At 52.3% G+C, this 17,783-nt stretch overlaps 1 protein-coding gene across 1 annotated transcript in view; it reads left to right on the forward strand.

Moving 5' to 3' along the window:
- GRM2 (glutamate metabotropic receptor 2) overlaps positions 1-9,406 on the forward strand; it is a 36,248-nt gene extending 26,842 nt beyond the window's left edge. Inside the window, exons 4-6 of the mRNA XM_029912576.1 lie at positions 1,118-2,181; positions 8,519-8,693; positions 9,333-9,406. Of these exons, the coding sequence (XP_029768436.1) occupies positions 1,118-2,181; positions 8,519-8,693; positions 9,333-9,406 (1,313 nt within the window). The remainder of the gene's footprint in view (positions 1-1,117; positions 2,182-8,518; positions 8,694-9,332) is intronic.
- The last annotated feature ends 8,377 nt before the right edge of the window (positions 9,407-17,783 follow it).

Raw genomic sequence — 17,783 nt, forward strand, 5'->3', positions numbered from 1 at the left:
GTTCTGCTGCCCTCCGTTCACACAACAAGTATAACAACCCTTCATTACTCCTGCCCCAATAACAAGGAGACTGGGGATCCAACACCAGCCACAAGTGATCATTTGGGCAAGCAGTCCCATCATGCTGAGCACCTAGGCAGGGTGGATGTGTCCATGCAAACAAGATCAGCTTCTGAAATCTTTTTCCACAGCTAACCACTAGATGTCAGGGGAGAACTCATCCAGACTCTGCTTACATCATTAATGCCTTCTAAAATGTTGGTCAAGGCAAAGCAAGTTGTTCTTTAGCACACCCAAAAGTGAGGTTGGGCTCCCTCATAGGCAACATCTGCACTTGGAGCTAGCGGTGTGAGTCCCCCCCACTTATGCTAGCGCTGATCAAGGTAGTGCACTAAAAATACAAGTGAAGCCATGGTAGCATATGCAGTGGTGAGCGGTAGCATGGGCTAAGCTGCCGCCTGGCCCCCATTGGTATGTACTCGGGGTAGCTAGCCCAGTGCCACTGCTTGCTGCTGCCCATGCCACCATGGCTATGCTTGTATTTTTAGCACACTAGCTCAGTAAGAGCTGCCATGAGTATATCCACGCAAGCTGCGAATCACACTGCCAGCGCCCAGTGCAGATGTAGCCACAGTCCCTATTGGGACCTACTAAGTCAGTGCGTAGTTTTAACATGAGTTATCTTCACTCGGATCTTGCCTCCTATTAATGACAACATGAGGTACTAAGGACACACTGTTTATCCCAGTGAAGATGCACCCTAAAGTTTCCCTCATTAACTCACCCATGTAGCACATGCTAAAGTGCTACTCCCTTTTTCTTGCCTCAGGGTTTGGAAGATGTTAATTAGGGTAGATCTGCGTGGCAATCACAGGGTGTGATGGCAGCTGGTGCAGACAGCCCTGAGCTAGCTTTGCTCTAGCTAGTTGGAGTATTGGGAGCAGTGAGTCTGGATAACATGAGCTAACAACACTCCTTTAAATCCTAGTCTAAATATGCCCCCTGAGGGAGGGTGGACCAAATGTGCCGTGTTCCAATCTGTTGAGCATGAAACCCACTGGAAAAAAGCCCAACATTCCTGTACATTGAATCTCTCATCCTTTTCCTCCTCACCCAGCTCCATTCAGGCCAGCAGACACCAAAGGCATCGTTCGATTTGACCGCTATGGTGATGGAATCGGTCGTTACAATATCTTCAACTACCACAGAGCGGATGGGAGATATAGATACCAGAAGGTGGGCTACTGGGCAGAAGGGCTTACCCTAAACACCACCCTCATCCCCTGGGCGAAGACCTCTGTTCCCGTGTCCCAGTGCAGCGACCCCTGCAAGAAGAATGAAATGAAGAGCATGCAGCCGGGGGACATGTGCTGCTGGATATGCATCCCATGCCAGCCTTACGAATACCTGCTGGATGAATTCACCTGCATGGACTGTGGTCTAGGATACTGGCCCAATGATACCCTGAATGGCTGCTATGAGCTACCACAAGAGTACATCCGCTGGAAAGACGTCTGGGCCATTGGGCCAGTTACGATCTCTTGCTTGGGTTTCCTCTCCACCCTCTTTGTCTTTGGGGTTTTCATTAAGAACAATGACACTCCCATTGTGAAGGCCTCAGGCCGCGAACTCTGCTACATCCTCCTCACTGGGGTCCTGATGTGCTACAGCATGACTTTCATCTTCATTGCAAAGCCCTCCACTGAGGTCTGCACCCTGCGGCGCTTGGGGCTGGGAACCTCCTTTGCAGTCTGCTACTCTGCCCTCTTGACCAAGACCAACCGGATCGCTCGGATCTTCAGCGGGGTGAAGGAAGGGGTCCAGCGCCCACGCTTCATAAGCCCCACCTCACAGGTGGTCATCTGCATGGCCCTCATCTCCTGCCAGATGATCATCGTCATCATCTGGCTCATGGTGGAGACCCCCGGCACGGGGAAGGAGACGGAGCCTGACAAAAGGTACATTGTCACCCTCAAGTGCAACAACCACGACTCCAGCATGCTCATTTCACTGACCTACAATGTGCTCTTGATCATCTTGTGTACAGTCTATGCCTTCAAGACCAGGAAATGCCCTGAAAACTTCAATGAGGCCAAGTTCATTGGATTCACCATGTACACCACGTGCATCATCTGGCTGGCCTTCCTGCCCATCTTCTATGTGACCTCCACCGACTACCGCGTAAGTGATCCCTGCTGAGCAGGGTAGGGAATGGGAGGCCAGCAGCATGGCTAAGTCCACTGGATTCCAGGGTCCTGCTCCTTGTTAAGTGGAGCTGGAGGTAGAGGACTGAGGGTGGGTCCTGGACACTAGAAGACCAGCCTGCAGGTGGGAAAGCTGTCTGTGCAGATGAACAGAAGGGCAGTTGTCATAATTAAATTAGATCTGAGGACACTCTGGATTGTGGTTAAATGCAGCATAGCAGGTCACTAAGGGAAAGGAGGGAAGGGTGTGTGTCTCTGAGGGAGGCAAATGGGAGAACATGGCTGGTAGGCATAATGCAGGCAAGTTCTGTGCAAGTTCCTTGCTATTCCAGTCCCAGGCCTCCATACCTGCCTGCCAATACATCTCGATCCTGACCTGCCGCCTTCCTGCTATTTCAGCCGTGGGCCCCACACACAGCCCTGCCAATGCCCCTCCAGCCTGACCTGCCTCCCCCTGCTATTCCAGACCTGAGTCCACACACAGCCCTGCCAATGCCCCTCCAGACTGCCCTGCCATCCCCCACCCCCGATGTCAATGGCGGTTGGCCTTGAGTGGGGCACAAAGAGGATTCAGGGACTAGACCAAGACCAACACATTGGTTCACCCTTTATTCGTTCATCTAAATGCTCATTAACCAGAGTCATCAATCAAGGGGACTGATTTTTCCAGCAGAAATTGCAAACCAGAAACCTAGAGGCCATAAAAGCATGTCTGGGGAGGCTGTGCCAGACTTAGGCACCAAGTGACACCCTGGGGAGCGAGGGGCCCTCAATGTCTGAGAGACCCACATCTCCTAGCCCAATTCCCCCTCTCTGGCAGCTCTGCAAATTCAAAGGCTGAGCCAGTGGGGAAACACAGCGCTAGTCCTGCTCCTAGAATGGATTCTGCCTGAGAAGGGGAATGTGTCTAACTCCATTACTGATCACTGGGCTCATTGCTGTAGTCTCTGACCTACAGGAGCCGGTGGTCCTGGAAAATGCTGAGGAAATGTTTGCTCTTGTATTTCTGTAGACAACCAGCAGCACCTAGTGGCAGCTGAGATGAACATTAGAGAGTTGTACAGTGCCTACCGGGGTCCTGTCTGCCACTAGCCACTCTTCCATAGAGAACAGTTTGAATGATGTACATTGGAGAAACACTTTATAATGCTGTTGGGTGGCAGGGTGGTCTAGTGTGCAGAGCAAGCGGCAGGGAGGCAGGAGACCTGGCTTCTGATCCAAGTCATTTCTCCTGTCTGTAGGAGGGGGGTAACGATACTGGCTTATCTTGATGGGGTGGGAGGTAGGCAGGGAAGCTTTTTGATAGACAGCATAACCAGCAATGTCTATCGCTAAGGTTGTCTGACCCCTTCCGTTATAAGACCCTGCTTTCAGTTGCTTGCAACTTTGCTAAACTTTAGCTTGCCAGGGTGAAATTTCCCATGCTGGGCATCTGCCTCAGGCTGATTTTTTTTTTTTTTTTGGAAAGTTGCAGCAAAAAGGCTTCAGATGTTTCCAAGAACGAGATGAGGAAAGATGGGCTGGCTTTGCTCTTGTTTAAAAAAATCCCTCACGTGCATTTTGCTCAGAAGTATAGCGCTTCCATGCGTTGGTGCAGGGACTTGAAATGGGGCAGGGAAGTCACCCTGCTGTCAGGGCTGTGCTTTTTTTGCTACCTCTGTGAATATGTGCTCAAATTTGGCCAAGTTATGAGCCTCTGAACATTTCAGTTTCCATGTGCTCAGAGTCCATCTGCACTGAGCATGCTCCAGCCCAGGGCCTGAGCAGAGCAGGAATTGTTTTGCAATCACCCTCCCCCTCTGATACAGGGGCTGCTGGAGGGTCAGGAGCAGAACTGAGAGCAGGGAACCCCTCTCTCCTGTGGTCTCAGTGACACCAACCCACACTGGGCCCAGCAGTGAGGAGGAGAACTCAGACCACCTTGAATGCAGAGGGGTGACAAGTGGGGCCTGTGGGGAGAAGGGGTTGGCAAGGGGGGGAAGCTGGGATGTGACACCAAGGAGAGGTGAGGGGGACTGGGACATGGAGCTGAGCAGGGGAAGCTGGGATTGGGATGAAGAGTCAAGGGCGAGGCAGGAGGAAACTGAGGCTGGGACGTGGCGCCCTGGAGGTGTGATGGAGACAGTTACTCCATTAGCTCAAGAGTCTGAGGTCTGTGCAGTGAATCTAAAAGCTTCAGCCCTGCTGGTGATCCACCTGGGTGTCAGTATGATTCCATATGATGGGGAAAAAATTTCAGTTGGCTTTTTAAGAACACAAAAAGCTAAGTTAAAAGAACATTAAGGTTGCAAAGTCAAGCACTGCCTCATTTGTTGTAGAAATTGGAAGGAGTGTAATGAATGAAATGGGACAGTAGGAAGAGAAAGGAAGGCTTTGTGGTTAAAGCAGGTGAATGGTGCCATGGAGCACCGGATTCTATCCCTGCCTCTGCCACAGATTTCCTGTGTGATGCTGGGCAAATCACTTAATCCAAACTCATCACATGTGATCACTAATACATTTTCGTGGTGTCTGACTTGAGACCCTAGAGTCTGATCTGCAGAATTGCTGAGCACTCACAGCTGCAACTGAAGCCAAGGGGAACTCAGCTCAGAACAAATGAAATGCCTTATTCTCTGAAAAAGCAGGTCCCAGGCATCTCAAATTGGGCACCAAAAATGAGTGGGTACTTTTGACCTCAATCTGTCTCTGTGTCTCAGTTCTTCAGCTGTAAAATGGGGATAATAATATGCTCTCATCTCACAGGGGTGCTGTGATGATAAATTCAGTAATATTTGGGCATCACTCAGATATTACAGTGATGAGACCCATAGAAAAGCCCGTGCGGAAATGAACAATTCTGTCTCCAGAGCAGGGTTTGGATAGTGTGTGCAGTAACTAAGAGTTGGACCACACATTGAGCAATGAGGATAAAACAAAACATTGCCTAACTGCTCATTAATTGAGCACCATCTGTCTTGTGCCCTCAATGAGGAAAAAATAGTATGTGAGCATGTAATTAGAGCCTATCGTAATGCGTACGGGGGTTGAACTAAGGTTGCCCAGGCAACCTCAATTTTGGCATGTCCCAACTTTCGAGCGCTTGACTTTGCAGTTTTTCTGATGTAATATAATGCTAATTTCAGTGACATTTAGTGCAGGCAGCAGTAAAAACCCTCCCTCTGCAGCAAGTAGTCTTTAATCTGGCATGGGCTTAGCATATATGACATAACAATGAGAACAAAGGAGATGGGTTAAAACTGATGAACAGATGACGGGCTGAGGAAGATGTTCCTGAGATGACTTAGGGGCTGCTTCTGCTTGCCCTCGCACTGGCTTCTTTCGTGTGTAACCTCTCCAGAGCAGGGAGCGCCTTCCTTCCATGTTTGCAAAGCCCCAGGCGGGCAGGACTTTAAAGACTTGTCTTGGATTGTGGCACTTTGGGGAAGGGTCCATGTTTTTGTTGCATGTTTGTACACAATGGGGTCCTATGGCTGGGGGTCCTCAGCGCTACTGCAATACAGACCAATAATAACAATAATCGTTTTACATTGGTGTAACACTGTTGGCTTCATGTGTACACAAGTGAAACCAGGAAATCACAGGGGAAATCAGAATCGGTGAAATCAGAATCATGCCCTTAAAATCCAACTTGCCATCCCCAGAAATCCTGGCCTAAATTGCACTGATTATTCACTATGGCCCCTGGAATAGAATGAGATTCCTGCTTCTGGAATAACAATTGATCTACGGTAGCCTTCCCCGTTCCCCTCTCCCCAGTATCTGTGGGTGACCTGAAAGGCCCTGCCCAACTCCTCTGATCCCCCGAATATACTCTGAGTATGATGATTCCTGCTCTCCAGTCGATTTCAGCAGAGTAACTCTGGGGGAGAGGCAGACCCTCTGTTTTTACATTACGTTATCCCTGGTGTCAACTGGCACCTCTACGGCCATGTCGACCTGAGTGGAAATGGGATGTTTTCCAATCATGTCTGCGCCATTCAACCCCCCTGGCAGATACTTGGAGCTGGTTGTGGTGTAGCTTTGGGGTTCTAGTGTTATGGAGGGACTCAGTTCTGCCCCTCCCTCCCCGAGAGCTCACCTTGAGTGGTTCCTGCTCCGCTGTTTGCACTGGGATAAAGCAATACTTGGGGCCAATCATGGGGCTGGAATCAGGCCCTTGGTGATTAGCGCTAACAACATTGCCTAGGAATGTGTAAGGAGTAATCACACAGCCCTGGCTTTCGGACCCTCACTTAGCTCCCCGCTAGCCAAAGGCTGCCAATGGTGCTCATGCCTGTGCTGCCTGACAGCCTTCTGGAGAGAGGTAGAACTTTGGACTCAGCTGTTGGGAGCTGCTAAACTTCTCGGTACGGCCATGACTCTGCTGCTACTGGAGCCCTTGCAGGACTCCTCCTTAGTTTAGCATCAGTCCTGCAGAGATGAGGTGCTCAGGGCTGGAGCACCAGAGTTAGCTGCACCCCCCACCCCATTTTATGGAGAGTTGGCATGTCCCTGGAGAGCTTGCTACAATCAGGGTTCTCCTATAAGCTGGGTGTCTTCACTGTGGAAGGATTTGCCAGCACTGTCTGGTTTCTTGGTATGGTATTACTGTGGCTTAGTTGGTAGAGCACTGCCTTGGGAATCAGGAGACCTAGGTTCTAGTCCTGGCTCAGCTCGTGGCCTGCTGGGTGACCTTGGGCAAGTCATTTTCCTATCTATGCCTCAGTTTTGGGGGGAGGGATAGCTCAGTGGTTTGAGCATTGGCCTGCTAAATCCAGGGTTGTGAGTTCAATCCTTGAGGGGGCATTTAGGGATCTGGGGCAAAAATCTGTCTGGGGATTGGTCCTGCTCTGAGCAGGGGCTTGGACTAGATGACCTCCTGAGGTCCCTTCCAACCCTGATAGTCTATGATTCTTGTCTATGCCCTTAGAGAATCATGTAGGCAAAACTCCCACTGCAGGTTGCATGAGGCATGTGAGATTGGGCCTGTAGTTTGGGGAACGGAGGAACCCCTGCTATGCAGAAGATTCTGACGTGTGGGAGCAGGAGGGGAACTCTTTGTACTCAGAGGAGCAGCCGAGATTCAAATGCTGCAAGGGGTGCCGGCTTCGGACTGCCACACCTGGAGAGCTTGAAGCTGTTCTGCTGAACACCAGAGAGGATGAGTAAGCAAGAGCCCCCAGTTGAGTTTGGAACAGTTACTCACAGGCTTCGGGCTAGTGCGGAAATGAGTGATAGGTAGAAGCGAATGTTGCAAAAGGCAAGGGGAGTATGGGAGCTCAGGAGGCAGCGTCCCTGTGTGCACTGGGGTATGTGACAAAGCCCCAGGCACATTTTCAAAATGAGAAACTGACTGGACTCAGAGACAGTCTCTGACAGGGGAAAAATCTTTAGATAGTGGCCTGCTCAACCTCCACCCACGCAGAGCTCAGGGGCTGCAACTATCAGAGGCTAGTGCCCAGAGGACAGGATACCATGGAAAATTCAGGAAACCTGAGGTCCCTTCTTAGATCATGTGGAGCTAAATCCTTAGCTGGGGCTCGATCCAGCAAAGTGCTGAGCTGTCTGGTCCATCAAGGTGCTCAACACACGCTTAATAACAGTAATAATATCGTCATCCTGGGGAAGGCAGTGGGGCTAGTCTTGTGCTTAAGGGCTTTGGCGGATCAACAGCTTTGCATGGCTTTAAGCACTAAGCAAAATTTGGTAGATTCATCTGTGTGTGTGTGTGTGTGTGTGTGTGTGTATACACGTACACGCACACCACCCTCTTCTACCCAGTTCAACAGATCGCGACCAATGGAGTCATCTGTATGAAACTTTGCAAACCAAAATGGCTGCGTCCCCCCAGCTCTGCTGTACTGTGGGAGTATCTGTAAAGGGCTGGAGTTTGCATCTGTTTAGGATATAGACAAGAGGCTGTGTGTGGAAGTTTAGATCTGTCTCTCAGATCAGGCAAGAGGTTCAGTGAGATCAGGGGATGGAGGATTTGGGTTTGTCCCTGTACAGAGATAATAGGGGCTAACCACAAAGCTGGAGCTGGATCCAAACTCCTGCAGAGTTCAGCGTCAGGGCTTTGGTTCTGCCCCATTTCTGCTGGAGTGGGGATAAAATAGAAACTGTTCAAAGGAAGTTGGTGGGTGGATGTCCCCTCTGAGCCTATGCTAGCTGTGCAGGGGTTTGCAGGAGGTGTAGCCAGGCACAGTGCCTTAGGGCAGGTCAGACGCCAGGTGTGGCCTTTACTCAGTGGTGGGTTGAATGTGTGTGTGTGTGTGTGTGTGTGTGTTTCACTCTGTCTTTCTGGGTTGATGTCTCCCCTCTGCTCCCTGCAGGTGCAGACCACCACCATGTGCATCTCCGTCAGCCTTAGCGGCACTGTGGTCCTCGGCTGCCTGTTCACCCCCAAACTCCACATCATCCTCTTCCAGCCCCAGAAAAACGTCGCCAGCCACCGCGTGGCCACCAACCGGTTCAGCGTGACTGCAGCAGGCTCCAGCCACTCGCACGGTGAGTGTCTGGCGGCCCCCCAGCGCTGCTTCCTGGGCACAGAGCATGGCGTTTGTCCTCCTGGGATAGGAGTCCTGTTGCCGGAGGGCTGAATGCCATGGGGGATGGGAGCATGGCCAGGTGACCCTGTGCACCAACTCCCTTTTGAGAGCTTTGCAATTCAAATGTCAATGGCCAGTAAAATTGAAAATGTTACAAGCCATTGAGCCCCCCTGCCCCGCTCTGTAATGTCATACGCTTTGTGTGGCTGCTAATGCTGACATCTCCTGCATGTTTGAGGACATGCATGCCTCCGTGACATGTAATTGCCACTGCCACCTCCCTGGGGGGGGGGGGCAGGGAATCTTTGCAGGGCAGGAGGGGACGGTCACTGGGAGGCAGGGGCAGGCACCCCCAGTTTGTGGGCAGGGTGAGAGGGGGACATGCCCTGGAGAGAGGAAGGGACAGCCCTGGGGCATGGGATCAGCAGCAGATCATGGCCTCAGCCCCGTGGCTGCACATGGGGCTACAGCGCCCACTCCAGGGTGATCTCTCCAGGCCATGGGGAAGGCACCAGGGTGCGGCAGGCGGTGATGGTGGGTCTGGGACCCAGGTCCAGCTGCTGTTCCATGATGCCTCTCTGTGTTCTTCCCCCGCCAGGGTCGGCCTCTCAGTCCGTCCCCACGGTGTGCAACGGCCGCGAAGTGGTGGACTCCACGACCTCATCCTTATGAAATGCCCTGTGGTTCCCATGGGCAAGGGCATGGTCCCCAGTGCAGACCCTGCACGAAGGCGCAGGCCTTTTTCGTTCCCATTGGGCCTTTTGTTTCTCAAAGCTGTGCTCCCAGCCTGCTCGCTGATGCCGTCTCACTCGCTGGGCCGGTGTTCCCCAAGGAGAGGAGCCATCGTGTGAGAACTGGGTGCCACCTTCTGCTGCCCTGCTCCCCCAGCGCCGGCTCAGAGAGACACAAACCTGCTGGGGCGGTCGTGATTGTACTGAATGGACCCGCTGGGGCGTGGAAGAACCATGCCCTCTCCCTGGGGAGCCAGCTCTGAGCCAGATGGATCTCCTGGCAGATCCACCCTGTGTTACCTCTTGCTGGCCAGATTACCAGAGACAGCAAAACCTGAGCATCTGTACCTCCCCACTTCTCTCTGCACTGGAATAGGGTCAGGGGAAAGTCCACAGATCCCCACTGGCTGCTCCAATCTTCCCCTTCCCCCCCCCCCCCCCCCCCCAAGGAAGCGGGCCCCCCCCCCCCCCCGAAAGAGCAAATACCAACGGGTCAGAGGTGCTATGGCTTGAAGAGAACAGACAGGCCCTTCTCCAAGACCACGCTGCCCCGCAGCGCTGGGAAGGAATTCAGACTGAACAAGCCAGGGGCTCGGGGCTGCTGCTGATTTTGCAGGAAGATCCCTGGTTGGAATGTGAGCCCCCTGCCCCCTCTGAGCTGTGAGAGACTCACTTTGAAATGGACAAACAGGTGCTTTCACATCAGAGATTTCTGACCCCAGGAACCTGGGTTGTACCCATGATCCTCCTGCTGACGCATTACCTGACTTGGCTAGAGGGACCCAACCGGGGGTTGCCGCATGTGCGGCCCTGTAGGGTTTTGTTTAGCAAGGGCAGTCGGGGACAGGCACGGTGGCTAGCCAGGAAGCAGGGAGAGGGTGAGGGGCCCGCTGGGAGCTGGGGCGAGGCATGGCACAGGAGGGCTGCCCTGTCCGCACCTGGTGTGGGACACTGACAGAGGAGGGTAGCAGGGGACTGAAACAACTCCTACAAGTGGAGAAATGATGACATATGAGAACGGAGGGAGAGACCTGAAAATGTGGGGCCAGCCAGACGCAGAGAGCGAGTGAGGATCTGGCAGCCCGCAGTCCTGCGGACTGACTTCAGGGGGAGCTGTGTGTCCTGTCCCCAAAGACTGGGCCTCTAGGGTGAACGAGTCCCACAACACAGAGAGCAGGGAGGAACAAACCCCCAACACATGCTTCAGGCCCGCTACCCGGGGAGGGGGGGGCGCAGCTGCTGCTTGGGGGGCAAGGGTGGGGGGGCATGGCCTGCTGCTCCCCACTTCCCCAGGGGTTTGGATTTGTGGTGTGCTGGAGTCATTGACCATGCAGCCTGGTATCCAAAGGTGCTCCCCGCTCTTTGCCTCTACAGGCAGCAGGAAAAGGAGATTCCCACTGCATTAGGCTGCCCAAGGGGCCGTTCCCCCAGAATGCCCCCACGCCCTTCGTGAGCGGCGGGACGGGGAGGGGTTGGTCTGATTCCATGGAAGGCCAGGGTGCCTCAGACCACCCCCATTCCTGACCCCGCCAGGAGCTGCCTGACCGTGACATCACCCAGCAACCAAAGTTGCCCGACACTGGTGCAGCAGCAAAAGCAGCAATAAACCATCTGGCTCTGTGCTTTACAGCTGCCAAACACTCCGGCGGCAAAGCTGCTCCCCTGCTTCGCTGCAGTTTTCTTGGTACCTTCATCCACCGAGAGCCAGCAGGTGAGTGCAAAAGGTACCACTCTTGACCAGAGCTGCTCAGAGCTTTTCAAACAGCGTCATTTTGGTCCCAAAATTGTGTGATGCATAAATCAGCCTGAAAGACTTTTTTTTTTTTTTTTAACCGATGCTTTCCCCCCCCAAAATTCAAAATATCAGGTCTCAATATGCTTGTTTTTGCTGGAGGACAACTAGTGACATTCCCAGAGCCTGGAAGAGGGAAAAGCATGTTCAGTGAGGCTCTTTAAAACTCTTGTTTATATTTATTGTAAGTCCCCACTTAATTCTAACACCTGACACACCCTTGGGAGAAAAACACTCTTCGTGAAAGGTTCAGCATGCCCTGGTCTTTCAATTGAGGAATGAGAAAGCTGCCATTCAGGTTCTCCAGTCCTCCAAGGAGTTCTCCAGCAAAAACAGGGACATCATCATAATCCTGATTACTCATCATTAATATCCCACTCGCACCTGTCAGAAGACAGGACACTGGGCTAGATGGACCATTGGTCTGACCCAGTGTGGCCATTCTTATATAGCTATTCCTGAGATTTGTACGTGGAAAAAACAAGCCGCGACAAATCCTTCCAGGTCTTCTTTATGTGTCATAAAGAATCAAAACCAAAAAATTAGAGTCCAGTGCGGATACAAAATTTGTATCCACATCTGAGCCACGATCTGCAAAAATGGTCTGCGGGTATCCATGGATATGCAGGACTCTACAAAAAATCCCCCAATTTTAACCTTTAAAGCAGGGGTGGCCAACCTGTGGCTCCGGAGCCACATGGGGCTCTTCAGAAATGAATATGCAGCTCCTTGTATAGCACCAACTCCGGGGCTGGAGCTACAGGCACCAACTTTCCAATGTGCCAGGGGGTGCTCACTGCTCAACCCCTGGCTCTGCCCCAGGCCCTGCCCCCACTCCACCCCTTCCCAGCCCCTCCTCTGAGCCTGCCATGCCCTCACTCCTCTTCCCCCCCCCCCCCCCCCCCCCCAAACCCCCCCCCGCCCCACAAAACAGCTGATCGGGAGGTGCTGCGGGGGGGGAGGGGAAGGCACTGATTGGCAGGGCTGCCAGTGGGTGGGAGGTGCAGGGAGTGGGGAGGTGGGGAGCTGCTAACGTATTACTATGACTCTTTGGCAATGTACATTCTGGCTCCTTCTCAGGCTCAGGTTGGCCACCCCTGCTTTAAAGGAATACACTAATGTACATTTCACACTGAATTATGTTACCCATTACGGTTACAAGTGACTCCTAGGATCGGGGTAAAGAATCAAAAATTGGTGTCTGTTTTTTCAGTATGTTTCCTTTTTACATTTGACAGCACTTTGTGTAGAGTTCCCCTCCCTTCCCACCCCATACCTATAGTCATTTTCCTGTTGTTTGTGTGGGTCTTTCTCACAGCTCCAGGGAGAGACATTTAGAAAGAGGACAATGGGATTTCAAAAGTCCCCAACGTTTGTGGAGGGACATGGGTAAATTACTTGTAACTATTTGTTTTGTTAATCAATTAGATTTCAAGTTGATGGGGTCCCTGGCGTGATGAGGTGAGTACCTGCCCTCTTGCCCATTGGCTTGGATGGCTGAAATAGGAAATGCAAGGCAGCACTCAGAGGAGAGGGACAGGGTGAAGTTATTGGCACAACAATTTGGATCCTCACAGCAATGCATCTCCTGCCTTTCAAGTGCATTCAGATGCTGAGCTGCTCTTCCTGTGTCTCAACTGACATCATTAGCCAGCACTTCCTGTTAGGAATTATCAGTATCAAGGCCCTGGTGGGCTGGGTAGTGCTAAAGAGGTCGCACCAGTGTTTTTCAACTGACTGATGGAAAAATCCATGTTTACTGTAGAACTATAGAAGTATTTAAACCAGGTGAGTTATTAGTTATTATTTAAGCAAACGTGCTGCTGATCTCTCAAGAGTTTTCTGTGGGTCGCATCTTTTTTCACAGTAGCCCCATGATGTCAGTGCTAAGCGCTAGAATTCTAGTGTTCGTAGCTGTGCCCAGCCCTCTGCCGTGACACTGGTGCCAATGTCCTGTCCTTCTGCCAATGCCCCCTTCCCACCATACTATCCACTGCTCCAGCAGGACGCCTGTTAGCACCACCGCTCTTCCTGACTGCTGGACAGGCACTAGCAATCAGCCCTAAAATCAGCATCCTGCTCCGCTGCTTCTAGTCACTAATCTCCGCTCACCCCGGGGACAGCTGTACCTGTGGCCGCTGGCACTCAATGCAAGGGAGATCCTGAAAACCAAATGACAGGCTAGGCTGGGCTGGGCAATATAACTCTGTATCTAGTGGTGTTTTTTTAATTTTTATAAACTATTTATTGGGAGGAGCCTTTTGGCTGGAGAGAAAATTATAATAATTAGCTGGCTGCTAACAAAAACGTGCGTGTTCTTTGGCCCTTGACTAGGATTATTATCATTGTGACCCATGTATTACAAGCCAAGCGAGTTTTTAAGCGTAGATCTTTTTGTGACCAAGTTTGTGGTTTTTGTAATTTATGTAAATAAAGTGCATTTTTTTTTAACTGACGCCTGTTGGTGCCATGTGGGCCTCTCACTGGAATAGAAAGCAAGAGCTGGTGTCTGTGTCGTCTTGGCAGAACTGCAGGGCTCCAGGGACTGATTATGGAGTGGTAGGGTTGTGTGAGTCAGGCAATGTGGGGTCAGTGCCCTGCTGTGCCCCAGATTGTGACACACACCGTGGGCAAGTCATGTTATCACTTTGTGCCTCAGTTCTTCTGTCATGGGGGGATCTGACACCCTTTGCCCTGTGGACTCTTCAGTGTATGGGCTGCCCAACAGGGCTCCCAGCCCAGCTGCCACCTCTCTGTGTCACCATACTACAAACAACAATGCAAAGTGTTGCAGCATCAGGTCAGGTCACTCCTCTGTGCACTGAGGTGCTAGAAGGGGGCAGCTTAGGGGAGCCAGGCAGGAGTCCCTGGGCCTTCACTTTAAAAACCAAGGCAGCACCAAGCTTTTTCCTTGGGGTGAGTAAACAACGCAGTTGCTAAAGTAGAAAAGCAAAGGTGGCCCACTGAATAGATCTCTGGACTGGTTCTTGGGAGACCTGGGTTCTAGTCCTGGCCCTGGCCTGCTGGGTGGTCTTGGGCCTCAGTTTCCCCAGCTGGGAAATGAAGATGATGCTACTGAGCTGTGTAAAAGGTGAGGTAGTAGTATCCTGCAGCAGGGCAGGGGCTAATTATGAACTCTTCCCCTCACCTGCCAACACCCACTTCCCTCCACCAGTGCAGAGGGGGTATGAGGCTGGTAAAGGGGATGGCAGCATATTAAGTGTTTGGGCAGCTCACTTGCCAGTAGCAAGGGCCAGCTGTGCTTGTGGGAAGCTTCAGCCCCCCTGGGAGGCCAGAACCACCTTCCTCCATAGCCACCTGCATGGGAGGCGCACACACTCCCAGCTCCTATCAGCCATGGGCTAGACACATGCAAAGCCAGCCACTTGCACTATGAGGCCCTTCCTGCTGACACAGCCCAATGACTTAGCCAAGTATTATAGCCTATCTGGCCCTTTAAGGGGTGGGCCTAGCACCCCTCCTGAGCTGGCAAATTAATTATAATTAGTGACCGAAGCTGTTGAAGAGTCAGGCAAGAGAGACTCCCTCCAGAGCCAGCCCTCCTTGGCTGGGGGAAGAGGGTGAGGAGTGCTAGGGGCTCCTGTTCCAGCAGCAGAGCAAGGAGCTGGGAGAAATCTGTGAGCCAGGGGAGAGGCTGTTTTACTACAGACTCCTGGGCAAGCCCCTGGAAGGGACCTAGGGAAGCAGCAGCATGGCTAAAAGGAACAGCACTAGCTCTTAACATAGGGACCTTGGGCAGCGTCCCAGGGTAGAGGGTGGGGAGAGGTTCCTGGGCCAGGAGGAGGTGTAACTGCCTCAGCACGAGCCTGGCAGGATTGCAGGCTGGGATGTTGGGACTGCTATATGTACTTCTGTCACCCTATCTGGGTATTGGCACAGATGGGGCTGAGGTGGGGGGCTGCAGTAACAGAATCAGGCCATCCCAAGGTGGCAGTACTGCTCAGCAGAGGGCACTAGGGCAGAGCTCTGCCCTACCCTGGCCTGGCACCAGGAGGTGCTACAGTGACGAGTGCCACTGCTTCCACCAGGGCTCTGCTTATCCCTAGCAGAGGGGCACCTGTGCCCTTCTAGACTGGAGGCCAAAGCCCTTGTCTCACCAAGTTTGATTACACTCTCGTTAAAGGCAGCTTTCAGGTGCCAGCTTGCAACCCTCAGCAGTGAGATGCAACCCGCCCCCCAGTCAACACTGCCCTGGCAGCAGGGGCAGGCTGCTGAGCCCATGCTCATGCTAAAAGCAGTGACTTTTCCAAGCCAACCCCAGGGGAGGCCAGAGTTAGCTAGCTTGCTCCCCTGCTGGGGATGGAGAGGAAGAGGAAGGGGAAGGGGAGGGGGGTGGACGCCACCCACAGTGCATCTGCCAATAGCCCCTTCCTCCCCTTCACCAGGGCCCTGGCTCATGGCTGCAACCCAGGATGCATGCAGCCCTTTCAGGGCTGGGCTGAGTCCTCACAGCAGAGGCTGCAGCTGTAGCGCAAGGACATCACTTCCCTCCCCCTCCTTAGGTTTTCCTTCCCTAAACAGATGCTAATATCTGCTTGTGGCCTACGGCTGCAAGGATGGAGTGAACTGAGCTACTGAACACTTCCATTTGTTCCCTGAGGGCTAGCACTCCATGTCAGGCTCTGTATATCTGCCTGTTAACAAACTGGAGACAGCTAACTCTCTCTAATGAGCTTTCCTCACTGCCCCACTATGCAAGGCACACAGCTGTCTGCCATGTGTGCAGCAGCCAGGGGCTGGGAGTAGCAAAGACGGCACAGGGCTAGCTCCACTGGCAAGTTGAAGCCACTGTTTGGCTAAGGCAGGTAAGACCTCAGGCCAAGGTTGTGCCTGACCTGTAGCAGGGCAAACGCTAGGACCTCAGTTAGTCTCTACCAGACGTTGTGCTCAGTGATCCTCTGGCCCAGGTTGTGGGGAGGGACACTAGGGCTTGTTTTACTCTTAGCACTGGTGTTCATTCCCCCAGTGCAGTATGCAGGGAGGCCCAGCTCAGGTACAGTACCACACCAGGCAGCGTCAATGCAGCTGGGCAGACACAGCTATCGTAAGAGCTGATGCACAGGAACAGAGCTGGCATAGGTGGCTGAGCTGAACTTATCCCTGAAGGTCCACGAGCAGAACTGTTGCAATAAATAAATAAATAAATAAATAATAATAATAAAAAAACCACAACCCAAGCTAGCGCAGCCATCAGCTCTCAGATAACGAGAATAGCAGCCGAAAGCCCATGTAAGAGCAGCATGCAGGCAGTCATAGCTTTTAGGCAGTAGCCTGCAAGGCTTTAAGGAACAGCTATTTAAAAGAACAAAACACGTAGTGTCACAGCTGAGATTAAAATCTTAACTACAGGAGGTGGTTTTTAATGGTCCTGCTTTTCTAGCTTAGCACCAAACAGCCTAACCCCCACTGCAAGCTCCAGTTTGATCAAAATGCAGTTTAGAGCTGCTCTTCTTGAAGACAGATCCCAGGTGGAAACAGACATGACAGCACTTAATTCAGTCTCCAAGGCTGCAGCTGCTGTTAGCACAGATGCATTTAAAAATGCCTCAAGTTTCGAGACAAAATGAGTGACACTTGAACTTTAGTACATGAGCAGCCATGAACAGTAGCTTCCAAACCTCCCTTGATGTTACCTACAACGGAGATCTGCATCATCAGTCCAAAGGTCTGCAGCACCGAGACTGAGGGAGAGCAAAACAAAAACAAACCTACCCCCAGATTGATCAGAATGAGGGAGGGCTCATGCTGTGATTGCACCCGACGTTCTGGAGTAGATGCATAAGAGGCCTGTCTCCTTGTTTGAATAAAGGCAGTAGAGTCTCTCCAGATCTGCTGCACAACCTCCCCCCACAGAACTGATGTCTGGATTCTTGCGGTGGAATCTACAGGGCTGTGATTACTCAGGACTTTCGGTGTGGGCAGTGCACGCACACAAGCTAAGCGAGAACTTAGCCTGGGGGTAACTTACAGTTAGCAGCACAACTGCATGTTACTCAGCTTTCCCCACAGAAGTTCGTCTCATCCCTGAGGCTAAGTACGAAAGGGAAGAGAAAATGCTGGGACCTGCCACAAGCCCCAACATCTGTAGAGAAAGGGAATTCTTCATGGGATCTCAGCAGGCAGAGACAGGGCTGCCCCTTGCAACATGCCCTTGAAGGTCATGGGCCATTTGAGTGAGTGGCTCTGGCCTGTTCTTGGGAAGGGAGGGAGTCAGACTGGGGCTGCCATGGCTTAGTCTGCATGTCCATTGCCCCTCCCCCCCAAAAAAGGCCAGGTCTCAGCCACTCACACCTTTGGAGCAGGTTCTGCCGCTGGCCTTTTGGGGGCAGGAGTAAGTTTGTCACAGGGGCCTGGGCTTTTCATTTCATATGCTGCACCTCCCTTTCCTCTTGTGCCCAGCCTGCAACCGGCCCAAGAGGACGTCCTTGCCTCTGGTTTCGCATGTGACAAAGCATCCGAGCCGTAGACAGGCCGACACTGACAGCAGGGTTTTACACAGGGGGTT

This window comes from Terrapene carolina, unplaced genomic scaffold (genome assembly GCF_002925995.2).
Source record: "Terrapene carolina triunguis isolate 2854851 unplaced genomic scaffold, T_m_triunguis-2.0 Scaffold232, whole genome shotgun sequence".
Lineage (NCBI taxonomy): Eukaryota > Metazoa > Chordata > Testudines > Emydidae > Terrapene > Terrapene triunguis.